This window comes from Saccoglossus kowalevskii, chromosome 18 (genome assembly GCF_978046115.1).
Source record: "Saccoglossus kowalevskii chromosome 18, keSacKowa6.1, whole genome shotgun sequence".
In the NCBI taxonomy this organism is placed as follows: Eukaryota; Metazoa; Hemichordata; class Enteropneusta; family Harrimaniidae; genus Saccoglossus; species Saccoglossus kowalevskii.
The window spans coordinates 24,621,188-24,636,766 of record NC_140658.1 but is presented as its reverse complement, the minus strand read 5'-3'; the positions used below and the strand labels follow the sequence as shown (position 1 = coordinate 24,636,766).

The following is a 15,579-nucleotide window of genomic DNA, read 5'->3' as shown; positions in this document are numbered from 1 at the left end:
CAAGATCGGATGGCACCCACCCTGCTTTGACAGTGGCCTACAAGCGACTGACTTCAAAACAATCCTTCAAGATCGGATGGCACCCCCCCTGCTTTGACAGTGGCCTACAAGCGACTGACTTCAAAACAATCCTTCAAGATCGGATGGCACCCCCCCTGCTTTGACAGTGGCCTACAAGCGACTGACTTCAAAACAATCCTTCAAGATCGGATGGCACCCCCCCTGCTTTGACAGTGGCCTACAAGCGACTGACTTCAAAACAATCCTTCAAGATCGGATGGCACCCCCCCTGCTTTGACAGTGGCCTACAAGCGACTGACTTCAAAACAATCCTTCAAGATCGGATGGCACCCCCCCTGCTTTGACAGTGGCCTACAAGCGACTGACTTCAAAACAATCCTTCAAGATCGGATGGCACCCCCCCTGCTTTGACAGTGGCCTACAAGCGACTGACTTCAAAACAATCCTTCAAGATCGGATGGCACCCCCCCTGCTTTGACAGTGGCCTACAAGCGACTGACTTCAAAACAATCCTTCAAGATCGGATGGCACCCCCCCTGCTTTGACAGTGGCCTACAAGCGACTGACTTCAAAACAATCCTTCAAGATCGGATGGCACCCCCCCTGCTTTGACAGTGGCCTACAAGCGACTGACTTCAAAACAATCCTTCAAGATCGGATGGCACCCCCCCTGCTTTGACAGTGGCCTACAAGCGACTGACTTCAAAACAATCCTTCAAGATCGGATGGCACCCACCCTGCTTTGACAGTGGCCTACAAGCGACTGACTTCAAAACATTCCTTTAAGATCGGATGGCACCCCCCCTGCTTTGACAGTGGCCTACAAGCGACTGACTTCAAAACAATCCTTCAAGATCGGATGGCACCCACCCTGCTTTGACAGTGGCCTACAAGGGACTGACTTCAAAACAATCCTTCAAGATCGGATGGCACCCCCCCTGCTTTGACAGTGGCCTACAAGCGACTGACTTCAAAACAATCCTTCAAGATCGGATGGCACCCACCCTGCTTTGACAGTGGCCTACAAGGGACTGACTTCAAAACAATCCTTCAAGATCGGATGGCACCCACCCTGCTTTGACAGTGGCCTACAAGCGACTGACTTCAAAACAATCCTTCAAGATCGGATGGCACCCACCCTGCTTTGACAGTGGCCTACAAGCGACTGACTTCAAAACATTCCTTCAAGATCGGATGGCACCCACCCTGCTTTGACAGTGGCCTACAAGCGACTGACTTCAAAACATTCCTTCAAGATCGGATGGCACCCCCCCTGCTTTGACAGTGGCCTACAAGCGACTGACTTCAAAACATTCCTTCAAGATCGGATGGCACCCCCCCCCCCCCCCCCGTATATTGTTTGTTTGCTTTGCATTGTATAGTTCATCTGACCACTTACACACAGACGCACACGTAGACGCACACACACACGCAGACGCACACGCAGACGCACATGCAGACGCACATGCAGACGCACACGCAGACGCACACACAGACGCACACACAGACGCACACGCAGACGCACACGCAGACGCACACGCAGACGCACACGCAGACGCACACGCAGACGCACACACAGACGCACACACAGACGCACACAACGAACAGAAACTGTGTGTAACTCAGAACCCTCCTAAAGTTTGTAGGTTTGCTTTACTGTAAAAATTCCTTATGTGTGTTGTTTAATTTCTCATTCTTTCTTCATTTCTATGTGTTGTTACCACCCCTCCTGCTCTTTTTTTAATTTCTGCATGTTAGTTGGAATTTCCCAAGAGAGACGAAAACCAGCTGGTAAGACTGGAATGTTACAGTTTGTATGGTTTATGAGTGTAATTGCAACCACGACTGAATCATTGTAATTTTAATTAATTTTCTAAATGTATAGCAGCCATTTGGATAACCAAGTATTTTTGAGCCTGTTTAGGGTATTTTCTTTGATATTGCAACTTGATAAAAAATAAGCGTATGATTTTATCGTAAAATCAAAAAATATACTTCTGTACAGTACAGGTGACAATATTCTTTGGATAGAAAAATGGAAATGCAACTATCCAGGCACTTCACATTTGAAAAACCTGTGATAGTGACCATTTTTAGGCAGCTCCAAGGCATGTATGAACAATCTGTGTATAAAGACCACCTGTCTTGTATCACCTTTTAATCAATCTTTTTGGCAGATTCATTAGTTTAGATACAAAAATAATAATAAGCATTCTATTTATAAAAAAAATTTAAATAAATATGTTTTGGTTGCAATAGTACTACCGGATTATCATTATTTTTCAAATAAATATGTCAAATGTAAGACTTGGCGATCCATAAAAAATATTCCATCCATCATATAAATACCATTTTAATGAAGTCCCTTGGGTGGTTACTTTTGCATTTCTCATTATTTCAAATCAATCTGTCATGTTTGTGTATGTGTATGTAAAAAATGTTTTCTTTCTCAATAAAAATCATGCTATATACTGGGGGTAATTTTTCTGACCAAGATGCAACAGAATTATTTACATGTTTCCATTACATTTAGCACGATGACTACGGCGCTAAGTAATACTGTGGATTACTTTTTTTTTTATCTGGAATAAATTTGTGTTGACATAAATGACAGACCATGGGGAAAAGTACTGTAAAATCATTTATTTTCACTGACATTTAATATCACTGTTTTGATGTTTTGAGTATTCACTATGTTTTAAAGCGGGGTGTCGTCACCTATGCATGCGTCAGGTGGCCTTAGCGTGTCATTGTTTACAAACAAGTGTCTACCCATGAGCCTTTGCATTCTTAGCGTGTGTTGTTATCATCGCTTGGGACTCAATTCTCATACATGCGCAGGTGACGCCCCTCTCACTTTAATATCACCAATTTGTCATTTTACATGTTCACTTAGATTTAATTTAGCGGATTTTACTAATCAGCGAAAATTGTGAAATTAGAACCCAGTGAATCATTAATGCATTTACAGTATTTTCACTGGATTGTAATTGGCTGATTTACCCCTTCAGGAAGTATGAATTCCATGTAAAAATTAAGTCATCTACCATACTTTCAACTGTACCGAACAATGCATGTACCCAGTACTGTATTTTCACTTGGAATTTATTTTTGTTAAAGGGATGATTCAATGAAAATAAAATACAGTCAATATACTATTTTTACATTCAAATCAGTGAAAACACCCAATAAATTTTTTTTAGCAAAAATTAATTCCAGCTAAAATATAGTATTTTACAGTAATTTGTTTTCTAGCTGATAATCTGTTGTGATGGAATAGAAAAAAAGTATGTCTACTTGTACATGTGTGTGTACATATGATATAATATATTATTATACATCTGTTACCGTAACACCGTAAGTTAGTGTGGCGTAATTTTGCGGTATTGCACAGGGTATTTGCATCCTACTATATTAGGAAATGTGAATTCCAAATATGGAATGATTATGCACATATAACCGTCCTCTAATAATAAAAACAAACATAGCAGCCCCCAGAGTTTGATCTGACCCCACACAGAAATCTACCAGTATCTCGGTATCCTTGTGATAACCTCCTAATATTCTATTCGGTCATACAGGTGTCGCAAGTGAGAAACAGAGGAAATTACTCTATAACTTGGAGATGGAGAATATAGCACTTACAGCCAAGGCACTTATGGAGAGTGTTAGTCACGTACAATCTAACTTCACCATGGCAACACATCATGAACATGTCAGGCCTATGTTTAAGGTATAATAGTTATTGTATAAACACCCACCCTCTGATTGTCTTCGATGAACACCATAAATACCATCCTAAACCCATTCCAGTATTATATTGTCGTTGATTTAAAACTAGTGTACAAAGCTTTATAAACCTTATGAAATCCAGTTAACTAATAGAAAATTTAGTTGAATTTTGCCAAAATTTTTGTTTCAAAAATATCATAATTGGGCTGTTTTTGTGTCTGACAAATTGATGAAGTACCTGGTATTACACGGTGTAACTAATGTTGACCAATAATTTCTGTTTTCAGATTGCTTGGACACCTTTCTTGGCGGCATTCAGCGTCGGTTTACAAGACTGTGATGATACTGAAGTGGCTAGTTTGTGTCTTGATGGTATCCGATGTGCTATTAGAATTGCATGTCTTTTTAGAATGGAGGTAAGTTTTCTCTTGAATTCTGAAGTGGTTAGGTTGTGTCTGGACTGTACCTGTTGTGCTATTAGAATTGCATGTCATTTTAGAATAGTTTTCTATTCTGAAATACATGTACTTTTAAATTAATTTTAAAGTTGACACATTCATGCTCTATCATTTAAAGATATTAGGTAGGGGCTTGATTTGTTAGTTCTGGTCACTGGTGTTCTGAAGGCACAAATGAAACTGTTTTGCCGCTTGATTTCTTTTGATTTTACACTTTATTTTGTTTATAAAATGTGAATTAACAAATTACAAATTCTGTAACGATAGTAAGATTGTTTTTTCAGATTTCAGAGTGCTGTATCTAAGTAGGAATTTCATGTCAGCCAGAGAAAAGGCATAACCTGTTGTGTCACATGCGACAGTTACATGTACATGTCATATCGGGTTTGATGGCACACTGGTTCAGAGTTTCCTAAGCACTGTGTATATTTATTCAACAGCAAATTTATATCATCACATATTATGCTGGTTGTATAAACTAGCCTCATGTAGACTTTGTATTTATGATGTAGCGTTCCATCATCGCCATCTAAAATACAATAACTTTATGTACAACCTGTTTTAGTATACGTGAAATGCATTTTATGTTGATTTGTTTTAGATTGAACGTGATGCGTACGTACAAGCCTTGGCTAGATTCACGTTACTGACGGCTACTGCCAGTATCACTGAGATGAAATCCAAGAACATTGACACAATTAAAACACTGATTACTGTGGCACATACAGATGGTAATTACCTCGGTAAATCCTGGCATGAGGTAGGTCCCGGAGACTTTATATGGTTACATTTTTATTACCAGTATTTCGATTTCACTGAACTTTGTTTGTTGAGAAATGTAATTAATATTTTTCTCAGACTTACCATAATTTATGATTCAGTAAGTTTCATTGTTGTTAGTGTTCTGGGTTACCAGCAGTGATGTCCCAGATTTCCTTCCCATAGTAAATTTGTCATTTTCAATCCAGCCCGATTGTAAAAGCAAAGAATAAAAAAATCATGAATCAGATTGAAATCACATGAGATGTGTAGAACTCGCATAGAAAGGCCTAAAATCACACATAATAGCCTAAAATCACACATAATGGGTTCAAATCGCAAATAATTGGTTCAAATCATGGAATTGGTTGAAATCACATAAAATGGGTTGAAATCACGTAGAATGGGTTGAAATCACATAGAATGGTTTGTAGAATGAGTTATTGTGTCAATAGTATTTTTCTTAGTTTGTTGTTAATTTTGTATAAAAATTGAAATTTCCCATGGCTACAGACAAAAGACAAAGAATCCAGCAAATTGGGATATTTTCCACTGCATTCACCTACTTTACATGTACTTGTCCAACCGTATTTTATGATGTTTGTGTTGTTGAGAAAAACCAAGTACGGTACATGTATTCATTGATAAATCTCTCTTGACAGATATTAAAATGCATCTCTCAGTTGGAATTGGCACAGCTGATAGGAACCGGTGTCAAAGCCAGATATATATCAACAGGGTCCACTACCGTTATACCATCTTCATCACTAATAGGAGGGCACCATAATGATCTGTTGGAAGGGGGTGACACTAGTAAGTATGGGTCGATGTGTCCTTTTTTCTATCATAGTATGCAATCCTGGCATCAAACTAGTTCAACACATGTGCTTTCTAACTTACACTCCCCAAAAGGTTTATCACTAGTGATTGAATCTCGGCCATTAACTTGAGTCTTTTCCATTTCCCATGTTTAACTCTATGCCTTGTCTTTTGAATACGGATAATGAACTGAAAATGTCTCTCCTTAACATGGTACTATGAGTAATTAGGGATACTATTACAGTATTTTTAAAAAAGGCTTTAATTGACATGATGATGTGGGTGAGTCATAGGCAGGTGTAGATATCACTCTTCTTAGAAAGTAAGGTTTGTAACTCAGGTAAAGACTTAATAGTCTGGCTATTTCATTCACTGTTTTATCACTGTGGTTGGGTACTGATGGTCAAAACTTAAGAAATCAATCAGTTTTCATTAGGATATAACACTTGTTAGTTTAAATATTGGTGAAATAGAGTATTGTGAGTATGATTGTGTTATTAAAGCTGTTTTCCATCTTGGAAACAAAATTTTAATAACAAAAGGTGCATTATACTTAAAGCAGGGTAGTCGTCACCTGTGCACGCGTGGGAATTGAGTCCCAATCGACGATAACAACACATGCTAAAAACGCAAAGACTCATGGGTAGATGCTTGTTTGTAAACAATGACACGCTATGGCCATCTGACGCATGTACAGGTGACGACTCCCTCGCTTTAAAGCAGGGGAGTTGTCTCCTGTGCAGACAGCCATAGCGTGTCATTAACAGACAAGCATCTACCCATGAGTCTTTGTGATTTAAGCAATAGTTGTTATCAGCGCTGGTGACGACCCCTCCACTTTAATAGGCTACAAAATCATATTGTAATGTAATTTATTTATTTACTTTTTTTTCCCTATTAGCTACATATCATAAGTTTGATCATAAGCGTATGGCAAGTATACAGGAGTCCATGGGAGAGACAAGTTCACAGAGTGTTGTGGTAGCTGTAGATCGTATATTCACTGGTTCTACTAGGCTGGATGGTGACGCTATTGGTAAGTGTTGTTTATATCATCTTATCTGAACTAAACTCCAAACTCGTATTGTCATACAATGTGGACATGCATAAATCAACAATTTTAATGTGTAAATTACCAGGATATTGATTTGTAAGGGAACACTGGTAAGACTGAATTTATCACATGTAACTAGCAGAGCTCTATAAACACCATAAAAGGATCACTACAAACTGCAGTTAATTACTTCATATACCTTGGCAGTGAAATCACCGCCACAGAAAAAGACATCGTCTGCCTGCATGGTGTTGTTCTGTTCGGACATTGCTCCCTCTACAACCCTGTGCGGTAACTCCATTCATAACCGTGTATGTCACATGGTTGCACGATGGAAAGTTTACCAACCAATAGAAAGCTTTGTTTCAATGACTGCCAAAACGCGCTTGGAGCTTTGCATTTTTGATGCCTTCATCTTTGGCATCATTTCTGCCAATATATGTTGCAGTGACATGAGCTTTGAGGTATAACATCTTATATAGTATTCAACAGTGGCGACAACACTATTACCACGCTCGATGATCGCAAGGCCAGTAAAGCATAATAACATAATGATTTACCCATTCCCAGTGCGACTAAAAACAAACACATCAGACTAACTAACTAAGTAGCTTAAATAGCTTTGGTCTGAATATCAGTGAGTTGTATGATGTATGGATATCGTCACTGTATTGTCTCAACATCCAAGCCAACACAGCTTCCACTGTGCGCAGCGAAATTTATTCTTGGGCAGGCATTTTCCGCCTGGCAACCATCACGGTGAAAACAAAAGCCAAAAACTCCCAGAAAATGGTACTTTGGGATGGTTGTTGACACTCCCTGAACAGTGTAACAAGATTACTCCTACTTATGCAACATATTTAAATTTGGTTGTTAAGGATTACTTCATAGTTAAGTTTGAGCTGTTTTCTTGAATTTAGCTGTTTTCATCGGCTTGTCGGCTTGTGTTCTACAGCAGCTTGGGCAGAGCCCATAGATTACATGGTAGAGTGGTGCGCGTCTTGTGACTTTTTCTTGAGAATTTTGATAGCTTGGCAAAACGCGTTGATGAAAGAAGCAATATGATTGGCTTTTGATTCTAAACTGTGAGGGCATTGTCACATACACATGGTCCTAATGAAATACTTCAAGGTGATAGTGGATTGCTTCACTGGAACATTTACCTTGAAAAATATAAGCAGAGAAAAAGATGTCAAATAGAAATTTAAGGCATCAGCTGCTCTATACAAGTTGGATGTCTATTAATAATTTGGATAAATATCATGTCATCAGAGTTCCTGGGTGCTAATATAAATTCTATTTAATGTTTTCCAGTTGATTTTGTGAAGTATTTATGTGCGGTATCTATGGATGAGCTGCAGTCAGCAGGCGGAGCTAGAATGTTCAGTTTGCAGAAAATAGTAGAAATATCATACTATAATATGGGGCGTGTCCGTGTGCAGTGGTCCAGGATATGGGCCATACTTGGTGAACATTTTAATAAGGTATGATGCATTTAAAAGAATGTGCATTTATTCATTTGAAAAGGAATACTGTGGAATACTTTATTTTCGCTGGAATTAATTTTCGCTGTAAAGGTTTTTTGGGCGTTTTGTATGGAATTTATTTTCACTGATTTTTGATGAGTTTAATGTGAAATATAGGAAAAAAAGTATATTCACTAGATTTTATTTTCACGGAATCATCCCTTCTGCGAAAACAGCGAAAATAAATTCCATGTGAAGATAAAGTATACTACAGTACTTACTTTATTTGACCACTTCTTGTAATTTCCAACAAACATTAGTGATAAAGCTGTACTTTTTTGCAAGTTTGTTTATTTCTTATGTAAATTACAGTGGTATTTCTATTGTCGAAATAAACAAAATTTTAATAATTCAGTATACATGTACAACAGAAGTGATTTGGGGTTTATTTGCTCTTTAATTGAAGATGCACTTCTAATAGAGCAAGTACAGTAATACTGAGTTGAATTGAGCTTTGTAGCACCAAATGAAAAAACATACATGTACATAGTATGTGAAATAACATGTGCATCCTAATATTTTATCTCCTGCATGTATATTAATTTGATATTATGAAGATTATTTTGGGCTTATTGTATTTCACATTCCAAAACAGAAAAACGGGCCAAAAAAATGCTACTCATGTGGTTTTAATGTTTTTCATGCATGTCTTCTGATCCATATTTGTGTCCAAGTTTGATGTCAAGTTTCTCAAGAACTACTTAGTTTGTCAGTGACCCCATATTCCATATACCGGTAATATGTCTCCAACCTATCTAAAGAGGGCAGTATTCACACATGCATGTTAGACTCTGATAGATAAAACATGATTTTTTTTATCAAAATCTTGTCAAATTAGTATTTGGTTACAATCCTGTTGTAAACCAATTAATTGTCGTAAATAATATTTGGATTTGGTTACTAGGTTGGTTGCCATCCAAATGAAGATGTAGCATTTTTTGCTGTGGATTCTCTCAGACAGCTGTCTATGAAATTCTTGGAAAGAGGAGAATTGACAGGTTTCAGATTCCAGAAAGATTTCCTTCGACCATTTGAATATATCATGAAGAAAAACAGGTATTTAGATAGTTTTTTCACATTTCAACAGAGTACTAGGTGCATCATTTCAACAGCATTCTGGCTGTTGGCTTTGCAGCAGCTGATCTCATAATATCTTCTTTTAGCCAGCAGCTAAAGTATCAATATGCATTCTATGAGTTAAATGAACAAATCAGAAAAAAAAATTAAGAATGTCAGATATTTTTTTTTATAACTTGACAAGTTAAAACAGTGTGCAAAATATGTATAAATCAGACAACAGCATGCAGACCAGCACTCATTAGGAATGCAGCTAACTGTATTCTAAATGAAAAAAAAAATGTTTCATTTTATAAAACTTAGTAGAAATTTTATATTAATTCTGATATTGTGTAGTTGATATAGTAGACAAAAATTAACGAGTAAATCCATATTATGTACCGGATGATTTCTCAAGGTATTTTTGTTTTATGTAAAGAAATAAAAATTCAGTGTTTGCATAAAAGAAACTAAATGTCTTCAATGATACTGTTTCAGATCGCCAACTATTCGAGATATGGTGGTACGATGTGTAGCTCAGATGGTCAACTCACAGGCAGCTAATATCAAGTCTGGATGGAAGAATATATTTTCCGTGTTTCACCTTGCAGCCTCCGACCAGGATGAGGGCATTGTAGAGTTGGCATTCCAGACGACTGGAAAGATCATATGTAAGTTGAAGAAGTGTATTTGTGTCTTTTGTGTCAGTTAAAATTATTTTAATTTTGTCAAAATACCTGTTATTTTGTTTGGGAAGACTAAAAGAAAACACTTTTTCTGAAATTGACCGGTAACAGCGTTTGGGAAAAAAAAGCAAATTGGACAATAGAGGGCGCTATGCTAGAAGTTGTTTAGGGTATGCATTGAAAATCAACAAGTTACCTACTGAGTACTTGCTAATTAATCTTGTTTTTTTGGATCTGTTTTATTTATTAATTTATTGGTTGTTCTTACAATCTCCAGCATCTATATTTGAGAGGTACTTTACAGCCACTATAGACTCATTCCAAGACGCTGTCAAGTGCTTGTCAGAGTTCGCCTGTAACGCAGCATTCCCTGATACCAGTATGGAAGCCATCAGACTCATACGCAACTGTGCCAGATATGTCATGGAAAAACCACAGGTAGATAATAATAAGTATTTGCTCTATTACAAGTGTGTCAAATATGCCAGGATGAAGTTCATTCATATTGATAGTGATGCCATGCATGCTGGGTAACTGATATCCATCTTGATTCGTGATTTGATTAAAAATAACCAACTGGCAGCCATTTTGTTTTTTTCGTCTGTCTTTATTTCTCTGATACCCTTTGACCAATTTAATTAAATTAAGTAAAAAAAAAAAAAGTGAAATATATGGTTTGTCTAATTTAATATCATTTGTTAAGATGTTTCTGTAAATTTAACTACCTGATGGCCATTTTTGTTATAAAATTGCAAAAGCTATTTTTTTTTTCCCTTCGCCATCCTAACATGGAATGATTTATTGTCTCTTTTTGTTGTGTTTTTTTTGTTTTCAGCTGTTCAGAGATCACAGTGGGGAAGATACAACAGTACCGGAAGATGACCGAGTCTGGGTTCGGGGATGGTTTCCTGTCATGTTTGAGTTATCATGTATAATCAGTAGATGTAAATTAGATGTCAGAACAAGGTATGATGCTAACATAACTTATTTTTACCAAAATATTAAAACCGTACAATGCTGGATTGATGTATTGTCATTCGAAGGTCACTCTGATTTAAACAGCAGATGAAAGTGAACAGTTGTGTGTCGCAAACAATTGATATTTTACACTAACAAAATAAAATAATTATTGATATTTCCATGTCATAAAAAAATTATACTTGTGATTTTAATGTAATATGCATTGATTACAATTTTTCTGGCATTGAAAAGTTTAGAATAAGTGAAACAGGAATGCATTAGTTGTAAACCATCGTCAGTGGTACACTCAGGTCATGCTGTTTGACAGTTGAAAACTTACTTGTTTCATTGTTATGAAATGCAAGTAAAATTCAACTTAGTTTCATCATAAGTAATTGTTTCCAATCGCATGAAAACGCTTGACATGAAATGGTATTTGCCATATTTTCATTTACAAGTTGACCTGAATCTATTACCTTTGAACCAAGCAGGCATAATGTAATTTTTGTGACATATTTTGTTGAATATTTTATGGAGGTGTAGAACAAAATTGAGTACATGTACTACTGTCATCTTGAAATTTCCATGCAACTGAAAATGCAATCGTCATGGAAAGTATTTGACTTCCTTTCCATCATTTAAAAAAATGTTGCATTCAAATTAAAACTCGCACTTTTATTTTCAGGGGTCTGACTGTAATGTTTGAAATAATGAAAACTTACGGACACACATTCCAACAACATTGGTGGAAGGACCTCTTCAGAATTGTATTCCGAATATTTGACAATATGAAGTTACCAGAACAGCAGATGGAGGTAAGACTACAACTACATGACTTAAAGTATGTTGTCTTCTAAATTTGATTATTCCATTGCTCCAGCTACCAACTATAGAGGGCAGTTTTTTGAACTGCAGAGGATGGCCATCTATAAGCGTGCTGTCTTTTGAATTTAAGATGGCCGACTTTTGAACTATAGAGGGCTGTCATTTTCAAACTAAAAATGGCAGTTTTGTGAACTCTTGAGGGCAGACTTTTATACTATTGAGAGCAGTCTTTTGAACTATCGAGGGTAGTTTGAACTAAAGATGGCAGTTGTTTAAACCAAAAATGTCAACCTTATAAACTATTTAAGGCAGACTATTGAAGGCATTTTTTTGAAATCTTCATCTGAATTTTGAACTTTTAAGCACACTTTAAGATTGATGTTCACAAAAAAATGAAATTTTCATGGTTTTATCTTGATAATATGTAAATTTGTTATTAATAATTCACTGATTCGTAGAGTCAGAATAAGTGAGTGATAGATCTTTCAGTAGAAGTTAGGATATTAAGAAATTGTATTTGTAATTTCCTTTTTTTTCTTTGCTGCTTCGCTTTCTTCTGTTTCAACATTTTGTTTATTTTTTTTATAATTTTATGACCCTCTTTGCAGGCTTTGACTCGGAGCAACACTGATCCGCATGTCCTTGGTGAAAAAGCTGCCTTATTCATGTACACCAAATCCCAGGTCCTGGAATTTTCCTATAAATCGCTTCTTTCCATCCATAGTTCTCAGCCGCGGCTGTGTAATTTTGTAGTTTCACTCACCCTCTTCCCTCATCATGCATGTAACTATGGGGATAAGGAGATGTGATTATTATGGGATAGTCTTGCTATGATCTGAAGCATGTAGTTGTGTGTTTTTACATGGTGAAAGACTATTTGCTATTGATTGCTATTAATCAAGTTGCAATAGTCACAGTTTTAATACTGCAGTGATTTATACCAAATAAAAGTGAAATCCTGGCAACCAACATAATGATCCCAGGTCCTCAAATGTAGGTGAATTTGATTTACATTTTTTTCAATATCACTTTTCGTTCTCTTAAAATTCAAGTTTTCACCTCTATTATCTAGTCCACCATCTTGGTTCTCCAAGGGTTAAGTATAAATTTTTCATAACAGTGACTGTGATGTCATACCCATAATTCTTTGCTGGAGAACCAAGATGGTGGACTACATAATACTGATAAAAAATTATCTGAAAAATGAAAAATGTAAATTGCATTCTTCTACATTTGTGGAGCTCATTTACCTGGAAGCATTGTTTGCCCAGACTTCCCCCATCAAATTAATATATCGTAACCGCAAAATGTTGACTTATGATTTGATAAATTTATGGCATTCTCAAAAACTATGTTTCACAAAATTTGATACGACTCAAAGAATTTAAACAGCGTCAAAATATGCGTGTTTGGTTGTCATGCAGCGTGCATTTTGTCATCAAGCAGTGTGTGGACACATCATGATGAACACGATGACCAACTCACATTGTTAAACTGGACTAATGCTTTGAAAAACTATATTTCCTGGTTTTCTATGGTTTATAGTGTAATACTTTATCAGGATTGCTCAACTATTGGCAGTTTGTACTGCAGTAAATTTTATGATTTAATGAAAACTTAGTATGAGAGTTCTAATTTACCATAGTTTCAGAAAAATATAAAAACATGTGAACTAATGTTTGGATGCGAAAATGATGATGAAGAAAAAACTGAATCATACTAACCCTATATAATAGGTTCTTTATGAGGATACCGCAAGGTATGGCTGATACGTAGTGGAGTTCAATGCAACCACATTCTGTGCGAGTACATACCTAGTGGCATTCTCATAACCTTATTACAACTTCCTGATACAACTAATTCATGCTTGAAGCCCTCAAGTGGGTAAGATATTGACAAATAATGGAATTTATTTGTTATACCGTATTTATTCTATTTAGGGCATGTCTTTAATGGAAGCATATACAAACCAATAGTTACATATATTTTATGCTAAATCATTAAAATTAGACTTAAAGTGACCATAGACATTGGCGTATGCACTACTAATAGAGCAAATACTGTATTTCAAAACTCTCCTGCTCCCTTTGCTGTATTGTATAATCATACCGTATTTGGAAGTCCTTTTTACCTTTCCCGAACCATCAAAGATGGAAGAAAAAGGCATATTAAGGGAAAAATTTCTGTTCGACGCCATTGTCGTTAATAATTGTTATTGTATGCACAATAACTTTATCCTAATAAGGTATGATACAAATACCCCAAACTTATGGAGCTACACTGACTGATGTTTATTATTATTTGTTTATGGTCAACCACAGAAAGCTGAATGGATGACAACAACGTGTAACCATGCGCTGTATGCCATAGTTGATGTGTTTTCACAGTATTATGACATCTTATCGGATTTACTCATGGCTAATTTACTGACACAGTTACATTGGTGTGTTAAACAAGGTAATTGGTTTATTAATAAATTCATAGATTTGAGATGCAAGTGGCCATTGAAATCTCATTGAGAGTTTCCTCTCTCGTCATCGTGTCTCATACACCAGTATTCTTTCATACCAGTATTTCCACATATTAGTATACCCATTTGAGATGCAAGTGGCCATTGAAATCTCATTGAGAGTTTCCTCTCTCGTCATCGTGTCTCATACACCAGTATTCTTTCATACCAGTATTTCCACATATTAGTATACCCATTTGAGATGCAAGTGGCCATTGAAATCTCATTGAGAGTTTCCTCTCTCGTCATCATGTCTCATACACCAGTATTCTTTCATACCAGTATTTCCACATAATAGTATACCCACTTCCCATTATTTCCACATTCTAATATTCCCACATTAATGTCTTTCCACATATCAGTATTCCCACATACCAGTATTCCCACACTCCTGCATTCCCACATACTAGTATTCCCAAACTCCAATATTCCCTCATTCCACTATTCCCACAAGCTAGCATTTTGTCATACCAGTATTCCCACATTCCAGTATTCCCACATTCCAGTATTCCCACATACCAGTATTTCTACATTCCAGTTTTCCCAAATGTGTTTTTACTTGTTTCCAGATAATGAACAGCTTGCCAGGTCTGGTACTAATTGTCTTGAAAACCTAGTTATTTCCAATGGTACCAAGTTTCAGCCATTTATCTGGGACAAAGTGTGTCAGTGTATGCTGGATATCTTCAGAACTACTATACCACACATGTAAGTCGAATAATAAGCATTCAAACTTTCAGCCTTGTAAAGTAAACACAAGATTTTCTCCACTAATGTGTTTTAATTGTAAGCTACCAATAATTGGAAATAATGACATTTACAACTATTTAATTATGGGAAAAATGAACATCACATGTGGTTATGTACAGTACACTTTGAACCTGTGCCTATTTGCCGAACATTCAATGTAACTGGGCAGTATATAATACTGATTGGATTTTGTTGATCACATAGGTTGTTATCATGGAAACCTGATAGTCGTGATTCTGCACCACCAACACCCACGACTGTTGAACCAGATAGAGTGAGTAGAGACTCCCTGCCTCAAATTGAGCATGCCCAGGTAGGCAACCAATTATGCAACCAATCAGCATGTCTGATTATGCAACCAATCAGCTTGTCTGATTATGCAACCAATCAGCTTGTCTGATTATGCAACCAATCAGCTTGTCTG

General features: G+C 36.6%; 1 protein-coding gene across 3 annotated transcripts in view; it reads left to right on the top strand.

The window, feature by feature from the left end:
- The window catches only part of LOC100366823 (brefeldin A-inhibited guanine nucleotide-exchange protein 1-like), a 70,320-nt gene that overhangs the window by 40,494 nt on the left and 14,247 nt on the right, over positions 1 to 15,579 (top strand). The window contains exons 16-30 of one of the 3 annotated variants that reach the window (XM_085492693.1): positions 3,603 to 3,754; positions 4,041 to 4,169; positions 4,813 to 4,971; positions 5,633 to 5,783; positions 6,691 to 6,825; positions 8,158 to 8,327; positions 9,274 to 9,425; positions 9,924 to 10,096; positions 10,389 to 10,549; positions 10,947 to 11,077; positions 11,757 to 11,886; positions 12,505 to 12,579; positions 14,218 to 14,353; positions 14,975 to 15,113; positions 15,360 to 15,429. In XM_085492693.1, the coding sequence (XP_085348819.1) occupies positions 3,603 to 3,754; positions 4,041 to 4,169; positions 4,813 to 4,971; positions 5,633 to 5,783; positions 6,691 to 6,825; positions 8,158 to 8,327; positions 9,274 to 9,425; positions 9,924 to 10,096; positions 10,389 to 10,549; positions 10,947 to 11,077; positions 11,757 to 11,886; positions 12,505 to 12,579; positions 14,218 to 14,353; positions 14,975 to 15,113; positions 15,360 to 15,429 (2,063 nt within the window). Of the gene's footprint in view, positions 1 to 3,602; positions 3,755 to 4,040; positions 4,170 to 4,812; positions 4,972 to 5,632; positions 5,784 to 6,690; positions 6,826 to 8,157; positions 8,328 to 9,273; positions 9,426 to 9,923; positions 10,097 to 10,388; positions 10,550 to 10,946; positions 11,078 to 11,756; positions 11,887 to 12,504; positions 12,580 to 14,217; positions 14,354 to 14,974; positions 15,114 to 15,359; positions 15,469 to 15,579 lie in introns of all 3 variants that reach the window. The other 2 variants (XM_085492692.1, XM_085492694.1) reach the window with 2 other exon arrangements.